This window comes from Martes martes (genome assembly GCF_963455335.1).
Source record: "Martes martes genome assembly, chromosome: 4".
NCBI lineage: Eukaryota > Metazoa > Chordata > Mammalia > Carnivora > Mustelidae > Martes > Martes martes.
In genome coordinates, this window is record NC_137891.1 from 44575982 (window position 1) to 44595067 (window position 19086).

A 19086-nucleotide genomic window follows, 5' to 3' on the forward strand; every position below is an offset into this window, starting at 1 on the left:
ACGCCAGAGAAAGCTAAGTACACAGCGCCCTCTGTCCCAGGACCCGGTCCTTGGTGACGGGATGGTTTGAAGACGTTTTGTCCTCCACCCCCTGGCGCCGTCACTACTAATTTCGGGCAATTTTTTTTCCTTGACATTATTGTAGTTGTTTTTATTAATAAAATAAACAGCAAATTATTAATTAATAGATGAAATTATGTTCAATAGGAACATATTGAACATTTTTTTCCCGACAGGAAAAAAAGTGCCAAGAAACCATATATAGTTAATTCACAGAGGAAAATCGAATGGTTCATGAAAGTATATGAAGATATACCACATAATTTCTATGTAAAGATATGCCATTAAAAAAAACTGAGATGTAACTGACATGTAACAGTCTCAGGTTGACAACATGATGATTCAGTATTTGTGTCAAAAGGTTTAATTGCTGATAATTTAGGCAAAGTTGCAGAAAAGGACAGTTACATCAGTTACATATCCACAAGAGCCCATTATCTGGACAGTTTTATCCTACTCAAGTGGTAAATTTTCTTTCTTTTTTTTTTTTAAGATTTTATTTATTTATTTGACAGATCACAAGTAGGCAGAGAGACAGGCGGAGAGAGAAGGGAGGAAGCAGGCTCCCTGCTGAGCAGAGAGCCCGATGTGGGGCTCGATCCCAGGATGCTGGGATCATGACCTGAGCGGAAAGCAGTGGCTTTAACCCACTGAGCCACCCAGGCACCCCTCAAGTGGTAAATTTTATTTCTATTGAAAGATACCCTACGGAGAAGAATACAAATTTTTTGATCAGTTGTGAAGAGAGAAGGCATGAGATGGAAAATATTATGGGACATTCTCTCCTCTTAAAACTTTTCGATAGTTTAGTTTTAACTTTTCCTGAATGTGGCAGCCTGATATGTGGAGTATAAAATATCTTTTATCACCTAAGTCACAATTGGTTTATCTCTTACTCCCCTGTATTTCCTTTATATTAATTTTCGTCTATCAGTTTAATCAGTTTGTGCTGTTTACTTGCAAGCAGCATGTGGTTTCAAGGAATCCTAATTCTGTATGATATTTTGAAGTTGAAAATTGATATTAAATCCTATCTGATTATCATATGGGAAACATACATGAGGTAGATGAAAACATGGTCTTTTCACTTCTCAGATGATTTAGTTCTATATGGTCTTATTTCTTTTTATTTTAATTCCAGTGTAGGTAACATGCAGTGTTATATTAGTTTCAGGTGTATCATATAGTGATTCAGCAGTTCCATATGGTACTCATTGTTCATCAGGATAAGTGTGCTCTTAATCCCCTTCACCTATTTCTCTCATCCCCTTCAGTCATCTCCCCTCTGGTATCCACCTGTCTGTTCTCTACAGTTAGGAGTCTTTTTTTCCCCCCCCTTTGTTCCTTTGTTTCTTAAATTCCACACATTAGTGAAATTTGTCTGACTTGCTTATTTTGCTTAGCATTATACTCTAGATCCATCCATGTTGTTTCAAGTGGCAGAATTCCATTCCTTTTTATGGCTTAATATTCCAGTATACCTATATGTGTGTGTATATATAGATATGTGTGCATATATACATCTATAAACATGTATGTATATATCCTGTGGAGCTGGGAGCCTGATGTGGGACTAGATCCCAGGACTCCAGGATCATGACCTGAGCCAAAGGCAATTGCTCAACCAACTGTGCCACCCAGGCACCCTCATCTTCTTCTTCTTCTTCTTCTTCTTTTTTTTTTTTTAACATTGACTTATTTATTTGAGAGAGAAAGCGTGTGCATGTGTGTGTGGGGGGGCAGAGAGCGAGGGAGAGAGAGTATCTCCAGCAAGTCCCGCTGAGTGTGGAGCCTAAGTCAGGGCTGATCCCAGGACACTGAGATCCTGACCTGAGCCAAAATCAAGAGTGGGGCACTTAACCGATTGAGCCACCCAGGTACCCCTGATCTTATTTCTTAATTGCAGCAAAACCATCAGCACTGTCTAAAGAAATGTAGAGTTTAAGTTGGAAATTTTAAGTATAGTATCTGGCTTCTGAATACAGTACTAGGTATGTATGTTTCTTATGTTAATGACCCATGATAAGTAGGACACTGTACCATGTCTACAGAATGAGGAAAGCATAGTAATCTTATAATTCATTTAGTATTCTAAGAAAAATGATAAATTGAGGAAATAGAAATTATTAGTACATATCAGTTTATTCAGCAAGTCTTTATATATAAATGTCCCTTCTCATAATTCATTTAAAAAAATCCAATAAGCAATGGGATACTAAAGAGTCAGATGTCTTTCATTTTACTGACTAGAGTTTCTTTTACTGATTAGAGAGTGAGATATCTTCCTTTTACTTAACAAACATGCAAGTTAGAGACAAGGACATGACCTTTATAGTTAAATCTTCATTTTTACCAAATATATACTATGTGAACTTGAGAATCTCTCTCATTTTTCTGAGTATTAGGTTTCACATCTATAAGGTTACTAATAATGATTCTCTACATATGGCTGAAAATTAAGTGAAATATCTGTAAAGAATTTAGCATGTAATAGGACCTCAAAAAATGGAGTTTGAATTAAAAAAGAATAGTATATATTGTGTAGTAAGATTATGTCCCAATTGGTTAGTATCTGCCTTTATTATCCCATTGTACTGTATTTTAGAAAATTCTAGGTTAATTTATAATTTCAGAATTGGTTGATCTTTAGGGTTCATACTTAGTTTGATTTTTTTTTAAAGATTTTTTTATTTTATTTATTTGACAGATCACAAGTAGGCAGAGAGGCAGGCAGAGAGAGAAGGGAGGAAGCAGGCTCCCTGCTGAGCAGCAGAGCCCGATTTGGGGCTCGATCCCAGGACGCTGGGATCATGACCTGAGCCGAAGGCAGCGGCTTTAACCCACTGAGCCACCCAGGCGCCCCTGATTTTTTTTTTTTTAAACAGAAAGAAACAAGATATTGTTAAGTATTGCTAGATGTAGAACAGCAAAGCTTCCTGACTAAAGCTTCCTGATGTGTGGATCAATATTCTATTCATAGCAGTTGTCCTTTCAAGATGATTTGTTAAATATATGTGAACTTGGAAAAAAACTTTATTCAGTAGCTGTTTCTCAGGATGTATTAATAGAATTAAATTTTTGAGACATTGGATCAAAATGTTCTTTAAAAAATATTTATACTACAAGGCTGTATATTCATAGTTTAAAAGACAACTCCATGATTGGCCCACTACTTGTTATCCATTGTCATAAGTAGGATTCTTTTTCTTTTGCAAGTGTTGTCCTTTGTAACAGTTGATGCCATAAATGCCTACCCTAGGTCATTCTAGTAGCTTCATAGGAAACTTTTGGAGATCTACATTGGGTGAGTGAGGAAGGTATTAGAATTTAAGATTAAAGTTATTTTGTATAATGATTTTGCAGTTCAGTTAAATCTTTACTGTTTTTAACCTAAACTGAGAATTAGGCTTTGGTTTGTGGAATCCTGTCTTTCATAAATTATGAGCCTGTGGATCAGTTTTACAGTGATACTTACTGTAAATACTTGCCTCTTCCGTTAATAACACTGTAACATGATGCTGTTGTATACTGTGTATTCCATACTTATTCCCTATAATATCAGTGTCTTTATGCAGGCATAGTTTACTTAAAAAATATTGAATAGAATACTATATGGCATTATCTTTTCTCATTTCTTTAACTTATATGAATTTATATATCTGGAGCTCTTGCTTAGTTTTCCTACTGTAAATTGAAAGGGTGGGTGATACTAAAAGATCTTTTATTTTTTGTTTATGTACTTGTGTTGCAAAACCATATAATAGTTTTGTAACTCCCCAACTCTTGAAAATCCCTAGTTTGAATACTGTGGATTTGCATTGCTCAGCAACTGGAAAGGACTTTACAACCTATCAACTAAATTTCAGCTGAGCAATGAAAAACAAGAAAGTGTGTGCCACAGTACTCTATTGTATTCTGATTCGTTAGTTTCATATGGGAAACAGGATGGAAAGTTACTACATACTAGTATTAGGGTTCTAATTATAATGTTTAGGATAAACATTGACACAATATTAGATTGCTTTTTGGTCCTTATTTAAAATTTTTCCTTCCACATAGAAAATATTCAATATTTGTCTGAAATACTTTTTTTGCTACATATGCTTATAACTTTTCTGTTTCTTATTATAGCAAAGTTGTATTGCCAACAAGTACAGACAGCATTAGTTTTGTTTAGAAGTTTGTTAATAGCCGTGTTGAAATACCAGTTAAAAGACACATTACAAAAACTTGATAGGTATTAATTTGGAATACTGGCTGGCCTATCTCCAAACTTTAGGAAAAAGTAACTATTTTGTGTTTAGTTATCAGTGTTAACTTTGAGAGGTTGTTCAAAAATTTATGATTTTAACATTTGAATTATGTCCAGAGGCATTTTTTAAATAGATGAAAGCATGTCTTTGGAGCTAAAAGGGAGTTATTAACTCTATACTTAGGGAAACAGTCATTTAGGGTAATGATCTGCTTAAAAATCATATGGTTACAGTTGCTTCTGAATGAGTGGATACAAAGTCAGATGGAATTTTACTTTAGGCTTTGTCTTAATAGGCTTAATAATTTGGAAGGCTGTGTCCTATTTAGGCACCAGAAGATTTAGTTATATTTAAGAGGTATTTAAATTTATAGGTTGATTTAGTAAAACTAATTATGTTGCAGGTACTAGCACACAAAGATAAATAAGATCTAGTTCTTCATTTTTAGCCTCAAATAACTCAGTCTAATCATATGGGCATGTAATAGATTTACTGTGATACATCTTAAATAATAAAATAAAATACAGTAGGGGTAGTGGAAGGAGAAAGATAAGAATGTAAATTATTATTGTTGTTATTATTTTACTGTCAGCTCTCTGTTAGGAACTAGAAAGTTTCAGATGAACTACTTTATTTTCCATTACTATTGAGACATGAGGATATTTTTTCCAAGGAAATAACAGGAACTTGACCTTGGTCTTGAAAGATGAATAACATTTGGGGAGAAGAGCAGCAGGGAGAGGGAAGGAACTCCAGAATGTATAAATACATGGTGAGACAAAATAACACATATGAATTCAACAATCTATTAAACACCCCCAGTGTTCTAGGCACTGTGCTAGACACTGGAGATACAACTGTGTGAGAGAACTGTAATTTAGTGGTCAGATGATAGGTAATTGCAACTAGTGCAGTAAGAACTACATTGGAAGATGATAGACACAGGGATGTTTTGTGAGCACATAAGGGTACTTAACCAGAACCTGTTCAGGTCTGCCTGGGTGTGAGGTAGAAAAAGGTTGGACAAGATTCTTAATTCTTAGTGGCCAGAAGCATGGAGATGGACATGCCGTCACTTCTTTGTTTCAGGACCTTGGGCAAGTTACCTAATTTCTCCAAGCCTTATATCTAAAATTAGGATTATAAAAAAAAAATACAGCTAACATTTATTAAGCTCTTAATATGTACCAGGCACTGTGCTAATGCTTTATACATATATCTTACTTAGTCTTCACATCAAACCTAGGAGATAGATGCTATTGTTTTCCATAGTTACATCACTAGGTGCTGGAACCATAACATGACCACGTAGGCCAACTTGAGACCTGAACTCTAACTCTTAATTGGGCCTAATTGATAGAGTTGTTCTGAATCTTAAATAATGTAACTTAGATAAATGATTTACTCTGCATGACACATGGATGTTGGCTTCTGTTTCTGTTATGAATAATCCAGGATGTAATAGGAACTGAAGTTTTTAAAGCAGGTCTTGTGTAAAGGGATCATAGTTTGGAGAGAAAGAGGTTATATTCACCCATTTGTTCAGCAAATGCTTGTGTTACACCTACTTTGGATCCAGTCCAGGTACTGTGTTAGTTGCCAGGGAAAGAGGATGAATGAAAATACTGTTCCTCACTTAAAGAATCTGCTCTTCACTTTTGTAAGTATAAAAGACAAATCAGTCATTATAATAGAGTACAATATTCTTTAATGCCATGATATAGGCATATTCACTCTGTCCCATGAAAATAGGGTGAGAAGGGAATATTTAAATCAGACTGAGTGATCGGTGAGTTGAATTCAGAGCTACTGTGGAACCAAGGAAGTAGTGGTGAGAAAGAAAATAGATTTGAGAAATATTTTGGAAGTAGAATGGACAGGAATTAGAGATTAATTATAGCATGGAGGCTCTTATTTAGATCTTATTTAACCAAAGGTGGTCTGAGAGAGTTGAAGGCTTTAAGGAATACCAGAGGGGAGATCATCTTTGGAGTCAAAGTAATGAATTTAATTTTGGATATCTTGAATTCGAGGTATTTGTGATAAGATGTAAATGGAAATATTTTAAAAAATAGAATTGGGGGCGCCTGGGTGGCTCAGTGGGTTAAAGCCTCTGCCTTAGGCTCAGGTCATGATCCCAGGGTCCTGGGATCGAGTCCCGCGTCAGGCTTTCTGCTCAGCAGGGAGCCTGCTTCCCTTCCTCTCTCTCTGCCTGCCTCTCTGCCTGCTTGTGATCTTTGTCAAATAAATAAATAAAATCTTTTAAAAAAATAGAATTGGAATTTGAGAGGTAGATGCTAAATGTATAGATTCGGTTGTATTTGTCATATAGATAGGTAGCTAAAAGCATCAGAATAATTGAGGTCAGGGAAGAAGATCAAAGCCAAATTTGGAAGAATTCCTAAATTTAACTGGAGAAAAGAAGAGGAATAAGCCAAGGAAGTTAGAAGAGGTAGTCAAAGAAATAGGAAACAAACCAAAAGAAAAGTGAGGGAAGTTAATGGGAGGAAAATGTTTCAAAAGAGGAAGTGTTCCATTGTGACAGATGGTGTAAAGGGGTCTAAGGTTTCCACCTTAACTTATAAAATAAATTATCTTCAAATGAATGTTGTGGTTGTGTGTGTGTGTGTGTGTGTGTGTGTATGTATATAAAAGCATCTTGATCACTTGTTGAAAAGATAAGATACATTTTTTCTTCCTAAAGTATGGAACCTCAAGGTCTTTGTGATAATGGAAACCAAAAAATTGATTGGTAAACCGCTTCAACCAGCAAGACCTGTTCGTCATCTGACTTCTCCCCCTGGTGAGTAATCTAGGGTACATATCTTTAAATATTAATTGTTTAATAGCTAAGTAGTATTTGAAAGACTAAATAATATATGAAGTAATTGTTTATGGTGGGTAAGAAATAATGAAAACTAATGATCTTGTTTGTTTGAAGAATTTAAAAACCAAAGAGAAAGACTCTTAATAGTCTATGTGTCTACCTAGTCTATCAGACTAACAAATGTAGGAAGAACAGCTCTTGCCTGCCAACAACTTTGTGTACTTTTTTTAATGTCTCATTTTTATGGTTAACTGCTTCTGCTTAGAATGATACTCTCAATACAAATTGTGCCCTGAGCTTATGCTCACTGCAGAGCAATCATGCTGGAGAATTAACCTTTAAAAAAAATTCCTAACACCATATAAATGAATGAATACAAACAAAACACTGGTTACAGATTAGGGCTTTGCTAGGACATAGAGTCTCGCTTTTCAGGAAATTTAAACAAAAATTTCTGAAATTAAAGATTTTTCTTTTGCCTGTTAAACTAGTATTTTGGACAGATTTTTGGAATACTTTTTCCTTAATTGGAATTTATTTTTTTCATTGTTGCCAGAATGGCTTCTGTATTTTAACTTAGGGTTATATATATATGTGTGTATGTATGTCTCGTAAATGTTAATGTATATATCTCCTAAATATTAATATATAATATTATATATATGACATATATATAATACTATTGTCACCATCCTATTAAAATACTCTTTATTCCATGTGTTCAACTGAGTAACTGACTTCTTAGAAAAAGGAAAAAAAAAATTTCATGTGTTCAACTGAGTAACTGACTTCTTCGAAAAAGGTGCAAAGACGAAGCAGAAAAGATAGAAATGACACCAGTTCCTCAGTTTTCTATTTGTTCTCCTCTTACAAGGAAGATGGTCTCTGCTTTGGTTGTGTTTCCTCTGAAAAAATGGCTGTGACTTAGGACCGACAAATGATATTAGGGATCTTCTGGACCATAGCTTTAACTGTGTTGATGCCAGCTCCTTCTGGTGTGCTGAAGAAGCAGTAGTTTTGGGTCAGGTCACAGATTTTCTCCTAAAGGGAAGGGTACAAAGCCATTGGCCACAGCTCCTTTCTGTGACCAGCCTTTTTACAATGCCCGTCACTCCCTTATCTGTACAGATTCAGTTTTTCATTGATTCTTTCTAAGTCTTTTATAGCGGGTAAATGTAGTGGGCCTGTCTCTCATTTAATTATATCCTCCTAGGATCCGGATAAAATTACTTACTTTTTAAAAATAAAATTTATTTATGTATTTTAGAGAGAGAAAGACCAAGCTCGACTCATGAGATCATGACCTGAGCTGAAACCAAAAGTTGGACACTGAAGCAAATGAGCCACCCAGGCACTCCAATATTATTTCCTTTTGAAAATTCCTTTTTTCCTCTATATCACAAAGCCCACTCTGCCCTCCCCTAATATCTTCTCTGTACCCTTCATATAATTTGTTTTTGTTATAGTAATTTCTTATGAGCTAGTCTTTTAAAATAGACCATGAACTCTTCTAAAACTCTCTGAACTCTTTTTACACTTACAACCCATCCCCTAACACAGTGGCTGACATTCCTTAGTGTTTAATAAATATTTGTTAAGTAAATGAATTATCAGAAAACAGTTCGAAACAGTACCTAGAATATCCTGGATAGTTAAGGTTTTTGGGTGGTTGTATATCATTTATTGAAATAATGGATATTTAAAGTAGTTTTCTTTTTTTTCCCCTTCTACCAGGAGCAGTATTCCCTTTCAACTTTCAGAATGAATATTCATGCAACACTCAGTGCTTACAAAGTGGAGTTAGCAGAGTAAGTCCTAGAAATTATAATAAAATGAAACATTGCAGACTGGAAAGTAACATTTGTTAGATGGTGCTGTGCTAGGTACTGTGCTAGGTATTTTATGTACTTTCTAAAAAGTTATGTTGTATTTCAAGAATATATTAAAGGAAATTATACCTGTTGCCCAACATTTTCAAATCTAAACATTTTGCTTTATTTGTTTTAGAAAATGTTAAAGAGGGGTAACTGGGTGGCTCAGTTGGTTTAGCATCCAACACTTGATTTCAGATCAGGTCATGATCTCAGGGTTGTGAGAAAAGATTCTCTTCCTTTCCTTCTGCCCCTCCTCCCCCAAAATGTTAAAGAAGAAACCTAACATATATTTCAAAACTCCTATTTATCATTCCACTAACCCATTTTCTTCTCAGCCTCCACTTCTCACCCCCTACATGGTATATGAAAATAGTGTTCATTGTGCAATGGAATCCTATTTCCTGCCATCCCCACGTGTTGCATTAAATGTGTGCGGTAAGGCTTGTCCCAGACATGGGTCCAGAGATGGGCCCAGAGAGGGGCTGGCCCGAGAGGCACACAGCCACATGGCCAAGTTTTTGATAGGAAGATGAGCTTGAGCCCCAGCCCTGCGATTTCCCAGCCCTGTGACCTTACATGAGTGATTTCTTTCACTTCTCAAAGCCTTAGTTTCCTCACCTGAAAATGGGGCTGATAGCTGTCTTTCGCACAGGTAAGTGTTAGGAGGAGATAGCAGTGAGTCAGTGCTTCCAAAATCTTGGCACTGTGTCTGGCATGTAGTAAGTGCTTGCTCCACACATCATACAACAGTTTTCCTGGCTGTGCCTGTAGACTGTGCCCCTCCACTATCCTGTTTTCTTCTCACCTTCCTCCTTACCCTCCTCAAATTATTCTCAATTTGTTATTGTTTCCATGAATGTATTAGTACTTTTGCTACAACAAATAGAATTGTTTTAACTGCTTTATAATTTTATATATATAGTATTATACCCACATGTGTTTTTGCCATTCTTTCTGCATTCAGGTTTATATTTTAAATTTTCTAATATAATTTTTTGACTAAGTAAAATAATCAAAATTTTAAGTTGAAAACATATAAAATGGCATTTAGTGACAAATTTCCCTGCAATCTCTATCCCCTAGTTCCCAGCTTCCTCTGATCAGAACTAACCATTGTACCAGTTTCTCACCTAGATCCTTCCAGAAATAGATTCTGCATGCAGAAGCATTAGTATATTTGTAATAAATAGAATATTAGGCAACTTTTAAAATGAATAAAGCTGTGCTATATGTGCTGATAAAAAAATCTTGTTATATATTAATATACCGTATTTTTTATTTCGTTTTCTGTTGGTGGGCTTGGTACTTGTTTCTATTTTATAATAAGTGCTACAGTGCACATCCATAAATATGTTATACATGTTTGAGAGGTTCTCTGCATTATGAAACTGAAGTACAAGTAGTAAGTTAACAAGCAATCTTATCTTCAATGTTATTATTTTTTGCTAACTTACTCTCCAAAGTGATTTGTATGAGCAATGGAGGAGAGGTCTGATTTTTCTACATCCTTGCCTTATTATTGTCAGATTTCAATATTTTGTCTTGTTTATTTAATTAATTTATTTTTAAAAAGATTTTATTTATTTATTTATTTATTTATTTCACAGGCGCAGCGAGACAGGGAACACAAGCAGGGGGAGTGGGAGCGGGAGAAGTAGGCTTCCTGCTGAGCAAGGAGCCCCATGCAGGGCTTGATCCCAGGAGCCTGGGATCATGACCTGAGCTGAAGGCAGAGGCTTAATGACTGAGCCACCCAGGCGGCCCACATTTTGTCTTGTTTAATGGATAAGAACTTATATCTTTACAGATTTTTAATTATTTATTTGAGAGAGGGAGTGAGCATGAGTGAGCATGAGTGGGGGGAGGGGCATAGGGAGAAGCAGTCTCCCCGCTGAACAGGGAGCCCCACGTGGGGCTGGATCCCAGGACCCTGATATCATGACCTGAGACGAAGGCAGACACTTACTGACTGAGCCACCTAGGAATCCCTGAGAAATCATATCTTTTTGCGGGTTTTCATTTTTATTTTTCTGTTACTTCACAAGTAACAGAAAAATAAAAACTTTTCATCTTTAATTTGGCCGTTTGGATTTTCTCTTTTTCTGAATTGTCAATTCATATCATTTGCCCATTTTTCTTGGGTTGTCTTTCTTTTTTGGTTTATATGCCTTTAAACTATATTTTGGATTTTAATTATTTTTCTCTTATGCAGAGCAAATATTTTCTTTCCTGGGAATGTGGTCTATGATAGAATTGTCTCTTTTTTGTGGTGTTTTTGTTCAGAAGTTTTAAATCTTAAGGTGGTCATATTGTCAGTGTTGTTTTTTTTTTTTTTAATTTCACTTTTTGTGTCATTGTTTGCTAAGTCTTCTCATCGCTAACATCAAAAGATATTTTCCTACATATGTGTTCAGGTATAGTCTACCTGAAATTGATTTCTTTTGTATGATATGAGATAGAAATCTAATTTTTTTCGTGTAGGTGGCCAATTCTCAAGTATAATTCATTGCATAATCTATTATTTGTCATAATAATCATAAAGATTTATACCATAAATATGGTATATTTATGTCATAAATGTCATAAATAATCATAAAGATTTATGACATCTTTATTGTATAATAACTTTTCTTGTACATAGGGTCTTTTTTAAGGCTCTTTATTCTGTTCCATTGATCTAATTGCATGTCTCTGTGTCAGTACCATGGTATCTTAATTAGTCTTGCTTTATATTAATTTTTTATAAGTCATTGTAATGTTTTGTTTCATTCTATCAGCTAGTATGTCCCCTTAATAAGTAATGTTTATAACTCTCTTTGGAACCATTGACCTTCTTCAGAAAACTTTATGTGTAAAAAAATGTATATTTACATTGCAAATTTGATAGAGGAAAAACCAAACATATAATTAAACTTACTCCTAAACTTAAAATTTTGTCTGCTGCTTCAGTTATAATGCAAAAGCTACCAGAACCTATATCAGAGGTTGCTACAAATATGCTGGATACTTTTTTACTAACTATGTATTTTTTAAGTTAACTTTACTAAAGTATAACTTATAGTAAAATGAACCCATTTTTTCAATGAGTTTTGACAAATGTATACCTTACGTAACCAATCCCATAATGAAGATATAGAACATTTTTATCTTCCCCCAAAGTACCCTTATAACCTTTGCAGTCGTTCATCATCCATGCTTCCACTAACCCCTAATGCTCCCTCCTGCTTCAGACATCCACTGATCTGCTTTCTTTAACTGTAAATTAGTTTTGACTATTCTAGAATGTCATGTAAATGAAATATACATACTGGGTATTATGAATAATGCTGCTCTGGATGATTGTGTTCAAGTTTGTTTGTGGACATACACCCAATACACAGGAATGGAACCGATGGGTTTTATGAGGAGTTTGTTTAGCTTCTAAGAAACTGCCAAAATGTTTTTCAAGGTAGTTGTGCTGTCTTATATTCCCACCGGTAGTATGTGCCAGTTCCAGTTGCTTCATAGCCTACCAATTTGTAGCCATTTTGGTATGTGAATGTTAGTATCTAATTATATTTTAAATTTGCATTTTCTTAATGATTAATGAGATTGAGCATCTTATCATTGATTGAGCTTATGTTCTATTTGTATTTTTCTTTTTTCCTTTTTTTGTGAAGTGTCTGTTAAAATATTTTGCATATTTTTGATATTTGGGTTGTTTACTTTGGGTTATTTGATTTTGGGTTTTTTGGGTTCATTGAATTGTGAGAGTTATGAAAATCAGTATACATGTGTGAGTTTATTTCTAAACTCTACTATGCTTTATTGATTTATATGTCTTTTCCCCCCAACTTTACTGAGATACAGTTCACATGGAACTAAGATGTACAGTGTGATGACTTGATAAGTTTATATGTTGCAAAATGTTTACCACAATGGATTTAGTTAAAGTATTCTTCATTTCACATAATTACCTTTTGTTGTTACGGCAAGAGCATTTAAGATTTTTTTCCTAGCAATTTTAAGTTACACAATACAGTATTGTTAACTATATTCACCACACTTCGTAAGTCTCCTATATGTCCATCTTTTGTCAACATCACATTTTACAGGACTGCTGTAGCTTTATGATGTCTTAATATAAGATAGTGAACATTTACTAACTTTAGTTTTTTTTCAAAATTTTCTCATCTGTCTAGGTCTTTTGTATTTCCATATAAATTTTAAATGAGCTTGTCAATTTCTACAAAAAGTCTACTGGAATTTTGAGTCTAAAGATTAATTTGAGAAGAATCAGCATCTTAAAGATATTGAGTCTTCTGATTCATGAACACAGCATATCTTTCCATTTTTTTGTATTTTCTAGCATAGGGATCTTGAACATCTTTTGTCAAATTTATAAGCAGTTCATATTTTTTGATACTATTGTAAGTGGTATGTTTTGTAAATTTCAAATTCCACATGGTGGCTGGTAGGATACAGAAATAGTATTGGCTTTTGTATATCAATTTTGTTAAATTCACTTTTAGATCTGATGGGTTTTTTTTGGTAGAATCCCCCCTCCCATTCATGTTCTATTATGGGAATAATTTTTCTGTAGCTTGTACTATAAATACATAATGCATTGCTGTTATTTTTGCTTTCACATGTTATCTTTTAAAATAGCTTAAGAGGGGCGCCTGGGTGGCTCGGTGGTTTAGGCCTCTGCCTTCGGCTCAGGTCATGATCCCAGCGTCCTGGGATGGAGCCCCGCATCGGGCTCTCTGCTCAGCGGGAGCCTGCTTCCTCCTCTCTCTCTGCCTGCCTCTCTGCCTACTTGTGATCTGTCTGTCAAATAAGTAAATAAAAAATTCAAAAAAAAATTAAAAATAAAATAAAATAAAATAGCTTAAGAGGGTGCCTGGGTGGCTCAGTGGGTTAAGCCGCTGCCTTTTGCTCAGGTCATGATCTCAGGGTCCTGAGATCGAGTCCCACATCAGGCTCTCTGCTCAGCAGGGAGCCTGCTTCCTTCTCTCTCTCTCTCTGCCTGCCTCTCTGCTACTTGTGATCTCTCTCTGTCAAATAAATAAATAAAATCTTTAAAAAAAATAGCTTAAGAAATAGAATGAGTTTTATTTTACCTTTGTTTACTAGTGCTCTTAATTTCTTTGTATAAATCCATCTTTCTGTTTGATATTATCTTCCCTCTGCTGAATAACTTCTTTTAACCTCTGTTTTTTTATTATTACCTCATAAAAAATACTTGAAAACTTTGACTTAAAACAATAGCTTCTTACTCTCTTTCATGGCTCTCTGTGTTGACTGAACTCAGGTGGCCTTTTTCTAAGTTCAGTAATGTGGTTGCAGTCAGGTAGCATCTAGGATTGGAGTCATTTAAAGTCTTGACTTTGATGGCCAGATGGCTTACTTAAATGGCTGGCAGTTGATGCTGACTGTTGGCTTAGGATTTAGCTGTTTCAGCGGAATGGAAGGAACACCTAACACCTACAAATGATCTTTCCAAGTGGCCTGTGCTTTTAACAGCTTCATGTCTGGATTCCATGACTAATGTTCTAAAAGATAAAAGGTGGAAGCTGTGAGATTTTTAAGGCTTGGAAATCAGTTAAGTGTCATGTCTGCCATATTAGATCAGTCTGAGCAGTCACAGAACTTGCTCAGATTCAAGGGGAGGAGATAAAGAGTTTACCTGTTGATGGGGGAGGAATGTCAAGATTTAGTAGCCATCTTTTTATTTAAGAATAATTTGAGAGGTGCCTGGGTGGCTCAGTTGGTTAAGCATCCGACTCTTGATTTCAGCTCAGACTGTGATTTCAGTATCCTGAGATGTAGACCCCTGTTGGACTCTGCGCTCAGCAGAGTTGGCTTGAGATTCTTTCCCTCTCTTTCCCTCTTCCTGTGCTTCCCTCAACCACTGCTCATGCTCTCTCTCTTTTTAAAATAAATAAATAAAATCTTTAAAAAAATCTGAAAATAACCCCAGTAATTTGAATTTTCCTTCTGTATTACCATTTCCTGGCCTTTGCCCATTCCTTATTACAGGCTTTTCCCCCCATTGTTTTATAGGAGCTCTTGTATACTGCATAAATTAACTGTCAGTGAGTTAGGTTTTTTCCTGTTTAACTTTTATTCTAGGAGTGCAGTTTGATATGCATTTACCTCTTCTCATTCTCCTTTGTTATCTCAGTGGTGTACATTTGTTTAAGATGAGCTAGAGGAGCTAGAAACATTTTTGCTCTAAATATGAAAAAGCCAAACAGAATATTGGGTAATGTACCATAAATGGCAAAGAGCCTTGACTTGAAAAAAAAAAAAATAAAAAAGACCTGGTGTTTATTTTGCTTTACTCAAGCCTATTCAGTTTTCCATTTCCTAAACTAGCCATATTACCCCATGCTTCCCAACAGAAAGCTGTTCTTCTCTTCCATAAACATTCATTTTTCACTAGTCAAGCCAGTCTAACTACCACTTATCCTCCAAGCATCATGTAAAGCCCTTCCTGACATTTTTAAAAGAGATTTTACTATTTGTTTGACTGAGAAAGAGGCAGCGAAAGAGGGAACACAAGCAAGGGTAGTGGGAGAGGGAGAAACAGGCTTCCTCCTGAGTAGGGAGCCCTACTCAAAGCAGGGCTCGGATCTTAGGGCCCTGAGATCCTGAAAGCCGAAGGCAGATGCTTAACGACTGAGCCACCCAGGTGCCCCTTTCCTGACATTTTAAAGCCAAGTTTGATATCCCTACTCATTCCTTCCATCACACACTCTGCATATTTTTATTATAGAGTTCTCAAGTTTTATTGATTATGTAAGATTGTAAAATTTGTAAGATTATGATTTTATTGTAAGATTATAATTGAAAAAATTATAAAATTTTAGTAGATGTACTCTCTTACATGCTATGAAAGATTTGAAATAATCAGTATTTTGAGCTGCTAATATATGCAGAAATGACCGTACAATTTTTTCCAGATTTCTTGAGGTGTGATTGACAAAAATTAAATATATTTAGGTTATAAAACATGATTTTTTGCAAAGGTATACAACCTGATGATTTAATGCATGTATACATTTTGATGTGATTATAGCAATCAAGTTAATTAACACATTCATCACCTCACATAGTTACTGAGTTTGTATGTGTATATATAGGGGGGAACACTTAAGATCTACTCTAGTAGCAAATTTCAAGTATATAATATAATATTATTAATTATAACCACGGTGCTGTATATTAGGTTTCTAGAACTTATTTATCTTGTAATAGAAAATTTGTATTCTTTGACCAGCATCTCCCCATTCCCCCTATTCTTAGCCTCTGGCAAGCACCGTTTTGCTTTCTAATTTTATGAGTTTGACTTTTTACCATTTCACATATAGGTGAGATCACACAGCATTTGTCTTTGTGTCTGGCTTATTTCACTTAATATAATGTCTTCCAAGTTGTAACATATAGCAGAATTTTCTTCTCATTTTACGGTTGAGTAATAATCTATTTATGTATTTTTCATCCATCTGTCTATCTAATGTATCTACCACATTTCCTTATCCATTCATCTGTTGATATATATATAGGTTATGCCCTTATTTTGGCTATTATGAATAATGCTGCAGTAGATGAATGGGAATGCACAGTCTTCAAGATTGTGCTTTTGTTTCCTCTGAATATATACTGAGAAGTGGGATTGCTGGATCCTTCAGTAGTTCTATTTTTAATTTTTTGAGGAACTTCCATACTGTTTTCTAAAATGGCTCAACCAGTTTACATTCCCAGCAACGTTGTACAAGAATTCCTTTTTCCCCCCATTCTTGCCAATACTTCTCTCTTTTTGATAACAGCCTTCCTAACAGGTTGAAGTGGTATCTCATTATAGTTTTGATTTGCATTACCTTGATGATTTACAAATATCAAGCATCTTTTCATGTACCACTTGGCCATTTGTATGTTTTCTTTGGGAAAATGTTTATTCAGGTCCTCTGCCTATTTTTAAATCAGATTATTTTGTGTTATATGAGATCTTTATATATTTTGGATATTCATCTCTTATTAGAAATATGGTTGACAGATATTTTTTCCTGTTCAGTAGGTTGCTGTTTCATTTGGTTGGTTGCTTCTTTTGCTGTACAGAAACTTTTTAGTTTGATGTAGTCCAGTTTACTTATTTTTGCTTTTGTTGCTTGTGCTTTTGATGTCATATCCAAAAAATAATTGCCAAGACCAGTGTCAAGGAGCTTTTTCCATGTTTTCTTCTGTGGTTTTTATGGTCTTGTATTTGGTTTCGATCCATTTTCAGTTTATTTTTGTGTGTAGTATAAGATAAGGATACAATTTCTTTTGCACGTGGATATCCACTTTTTTCACCACTAATTTTTTTTAAAGATTTTGTTTACTTATTTGAGAGAGAGAGTGCAAGCGAGAGAGCACAAGCAGGTGGAGCAGCAGAGGGAGAGGGAGAAGCAGACTCCTCACTGAGCAAGGAGCCTGATGTGGGGCTCGATCCCAGGACCCCAGGATTATGACCTGAACCAAAGGCAGCTGCTTAACAGACTGCACCACCCAGATGCCACTCAACACTATTTTTTGAAGAGACTATCTTTCTCCTTTGTGTATTCTTTGTTCCCTTGTCAAAGATTAGTTGAGTATATGTGTGGGTTTATTTCTGGGTTGTCTGTTTTATTCCACAGATTTGTGTGTCTTTTTTTTTTTTTTAAAGCTTTTATTTTGGGGGCACCTGGGTGGCTCAGTGGGTTAAAGCCTCTGCCTTTGGCTCGGGTTGTGATCCCAGGGTCCTTGGGATCGAGCCCCACATCGGGCTCTCTGCTCTGCTCGGTGGGGAGCCTGCTTCCTCCCCTTTCTCTGCCTGTCTCTCTGCCTACTTGTGACCTCTGTCTGTCAAATAAATAAATAAAACCTTAAAAAAAAAAAGCTTTTATTTTTAAGTAATCTTTACACTGAACATGGGGCTCAAACTTACAACCCTAAGGTCAGGCCAGCTGTCCCATTATGTGTCTTTTTATGTCAGTATTACAGTGTTTTGATTATTATAGCTTTGTAACATAGTTTTAAATCAGGAAGTGTGGTGCTTCCAGCTTTGTTCTTACTCAAGATTACTTTGGCTACCCATGGTCTTTTGTTTTTCCATATGAATTTTAGGACTGCTTTACCTGTAAAAAACGCTACTGGAATTTTGAAAGGGATTGCATTGAATCTATAGATCACTTTAGATAGTAAGGACATTTTAACAATATTCTTTCAATCTATGAACATAGGATATCTTTCCATTTATTTATGTCATCTTTAATTTCTTTAGTGTCATAATTTTCCTTGTACAAATATTTCACCACCTTGGTTAAATTTATTCCCAAGTACTTTCTTCTTATATTTATTTATTTATGAATATGTTTATTTTAAAAAATTTTTTTCTTTTAGATACAGATTACAATTTACTTTTGAATTTGATTTTAGGTCTTGCATTTTCGTGTTAGTGAAGTGTGCCTCTGCTAAAATTTTCAAATTTAAAAAATTAATTTTTAAAAAAGACCATATGGTAGTTCATGTTGTTTATTAAATCTAATAGGAAGAGAAACTTTGGAGAAAATCAAAGATTTTGGAGAAAATCTTTGACACTTTCATATTTTCCTACCTCTAATTAAAAATAAAGATTTTGCTAAAATTTGATTTTTTTTCTGGTAACTTATTTTGATGACTCAGTATTGTAGAGTCATATTACTCTTCATTGTGTCATAGGGCTAGATAACTAATCTTCCTGACTTCTTGCAGAGTTACCTTGGTAGAATTTGCAGATGTTTAAGGAATGGGCTACAACTTGCTACTATGGTGATTGATAGAGGAGAGATGTTCATTTTTCAGGATAGATGTCTTCAGGGAAACCTACCTTAATGAATTACCATGGTTCAGAGTATGGCCTACTGTTTGCAAACTGATTTTTGTCAGTGTAAGAGAATTATCTTAAGGTTAGATTGTATTGACCAAATTTGTGAAACTGATTTATAAAATCAGAAAAAAGATTATTTTATCATGAGAAATATTACTGTCTTGTGCTGGATATTTTCTTATTGGTTCTACTAGTTTATTA

The 19086-nt window shown here is 35.0% G+C and overlaps 1 protein-coding gene across 1 annotated transcript in view; it reads left to right on the forward strand.

Annotated features, from left to right (window-relative positions):
- Positions 1–19086, forward strand: part of LOC308342269 (uncharacterized protein C8orf88) — a 40704-nt gene that overhangs the window by 399 nt on the left and 21219 nt on the right. Inside the window, exons 2-3 of the mRNA XM_080802590.1 lie at positions 7018–7116; positions 8875–8948. Of these exons, the coding sequence (XP_080658716.1) occupies positions 7044–7116; positions 8875–8948 (147 nt within the window). The 5' untranslated portion in view covers positions 7018–7043. The remainder of the gene's footprint in view (positions 1–7017; positions 7117–8874; positions 8949–19086) is intronic.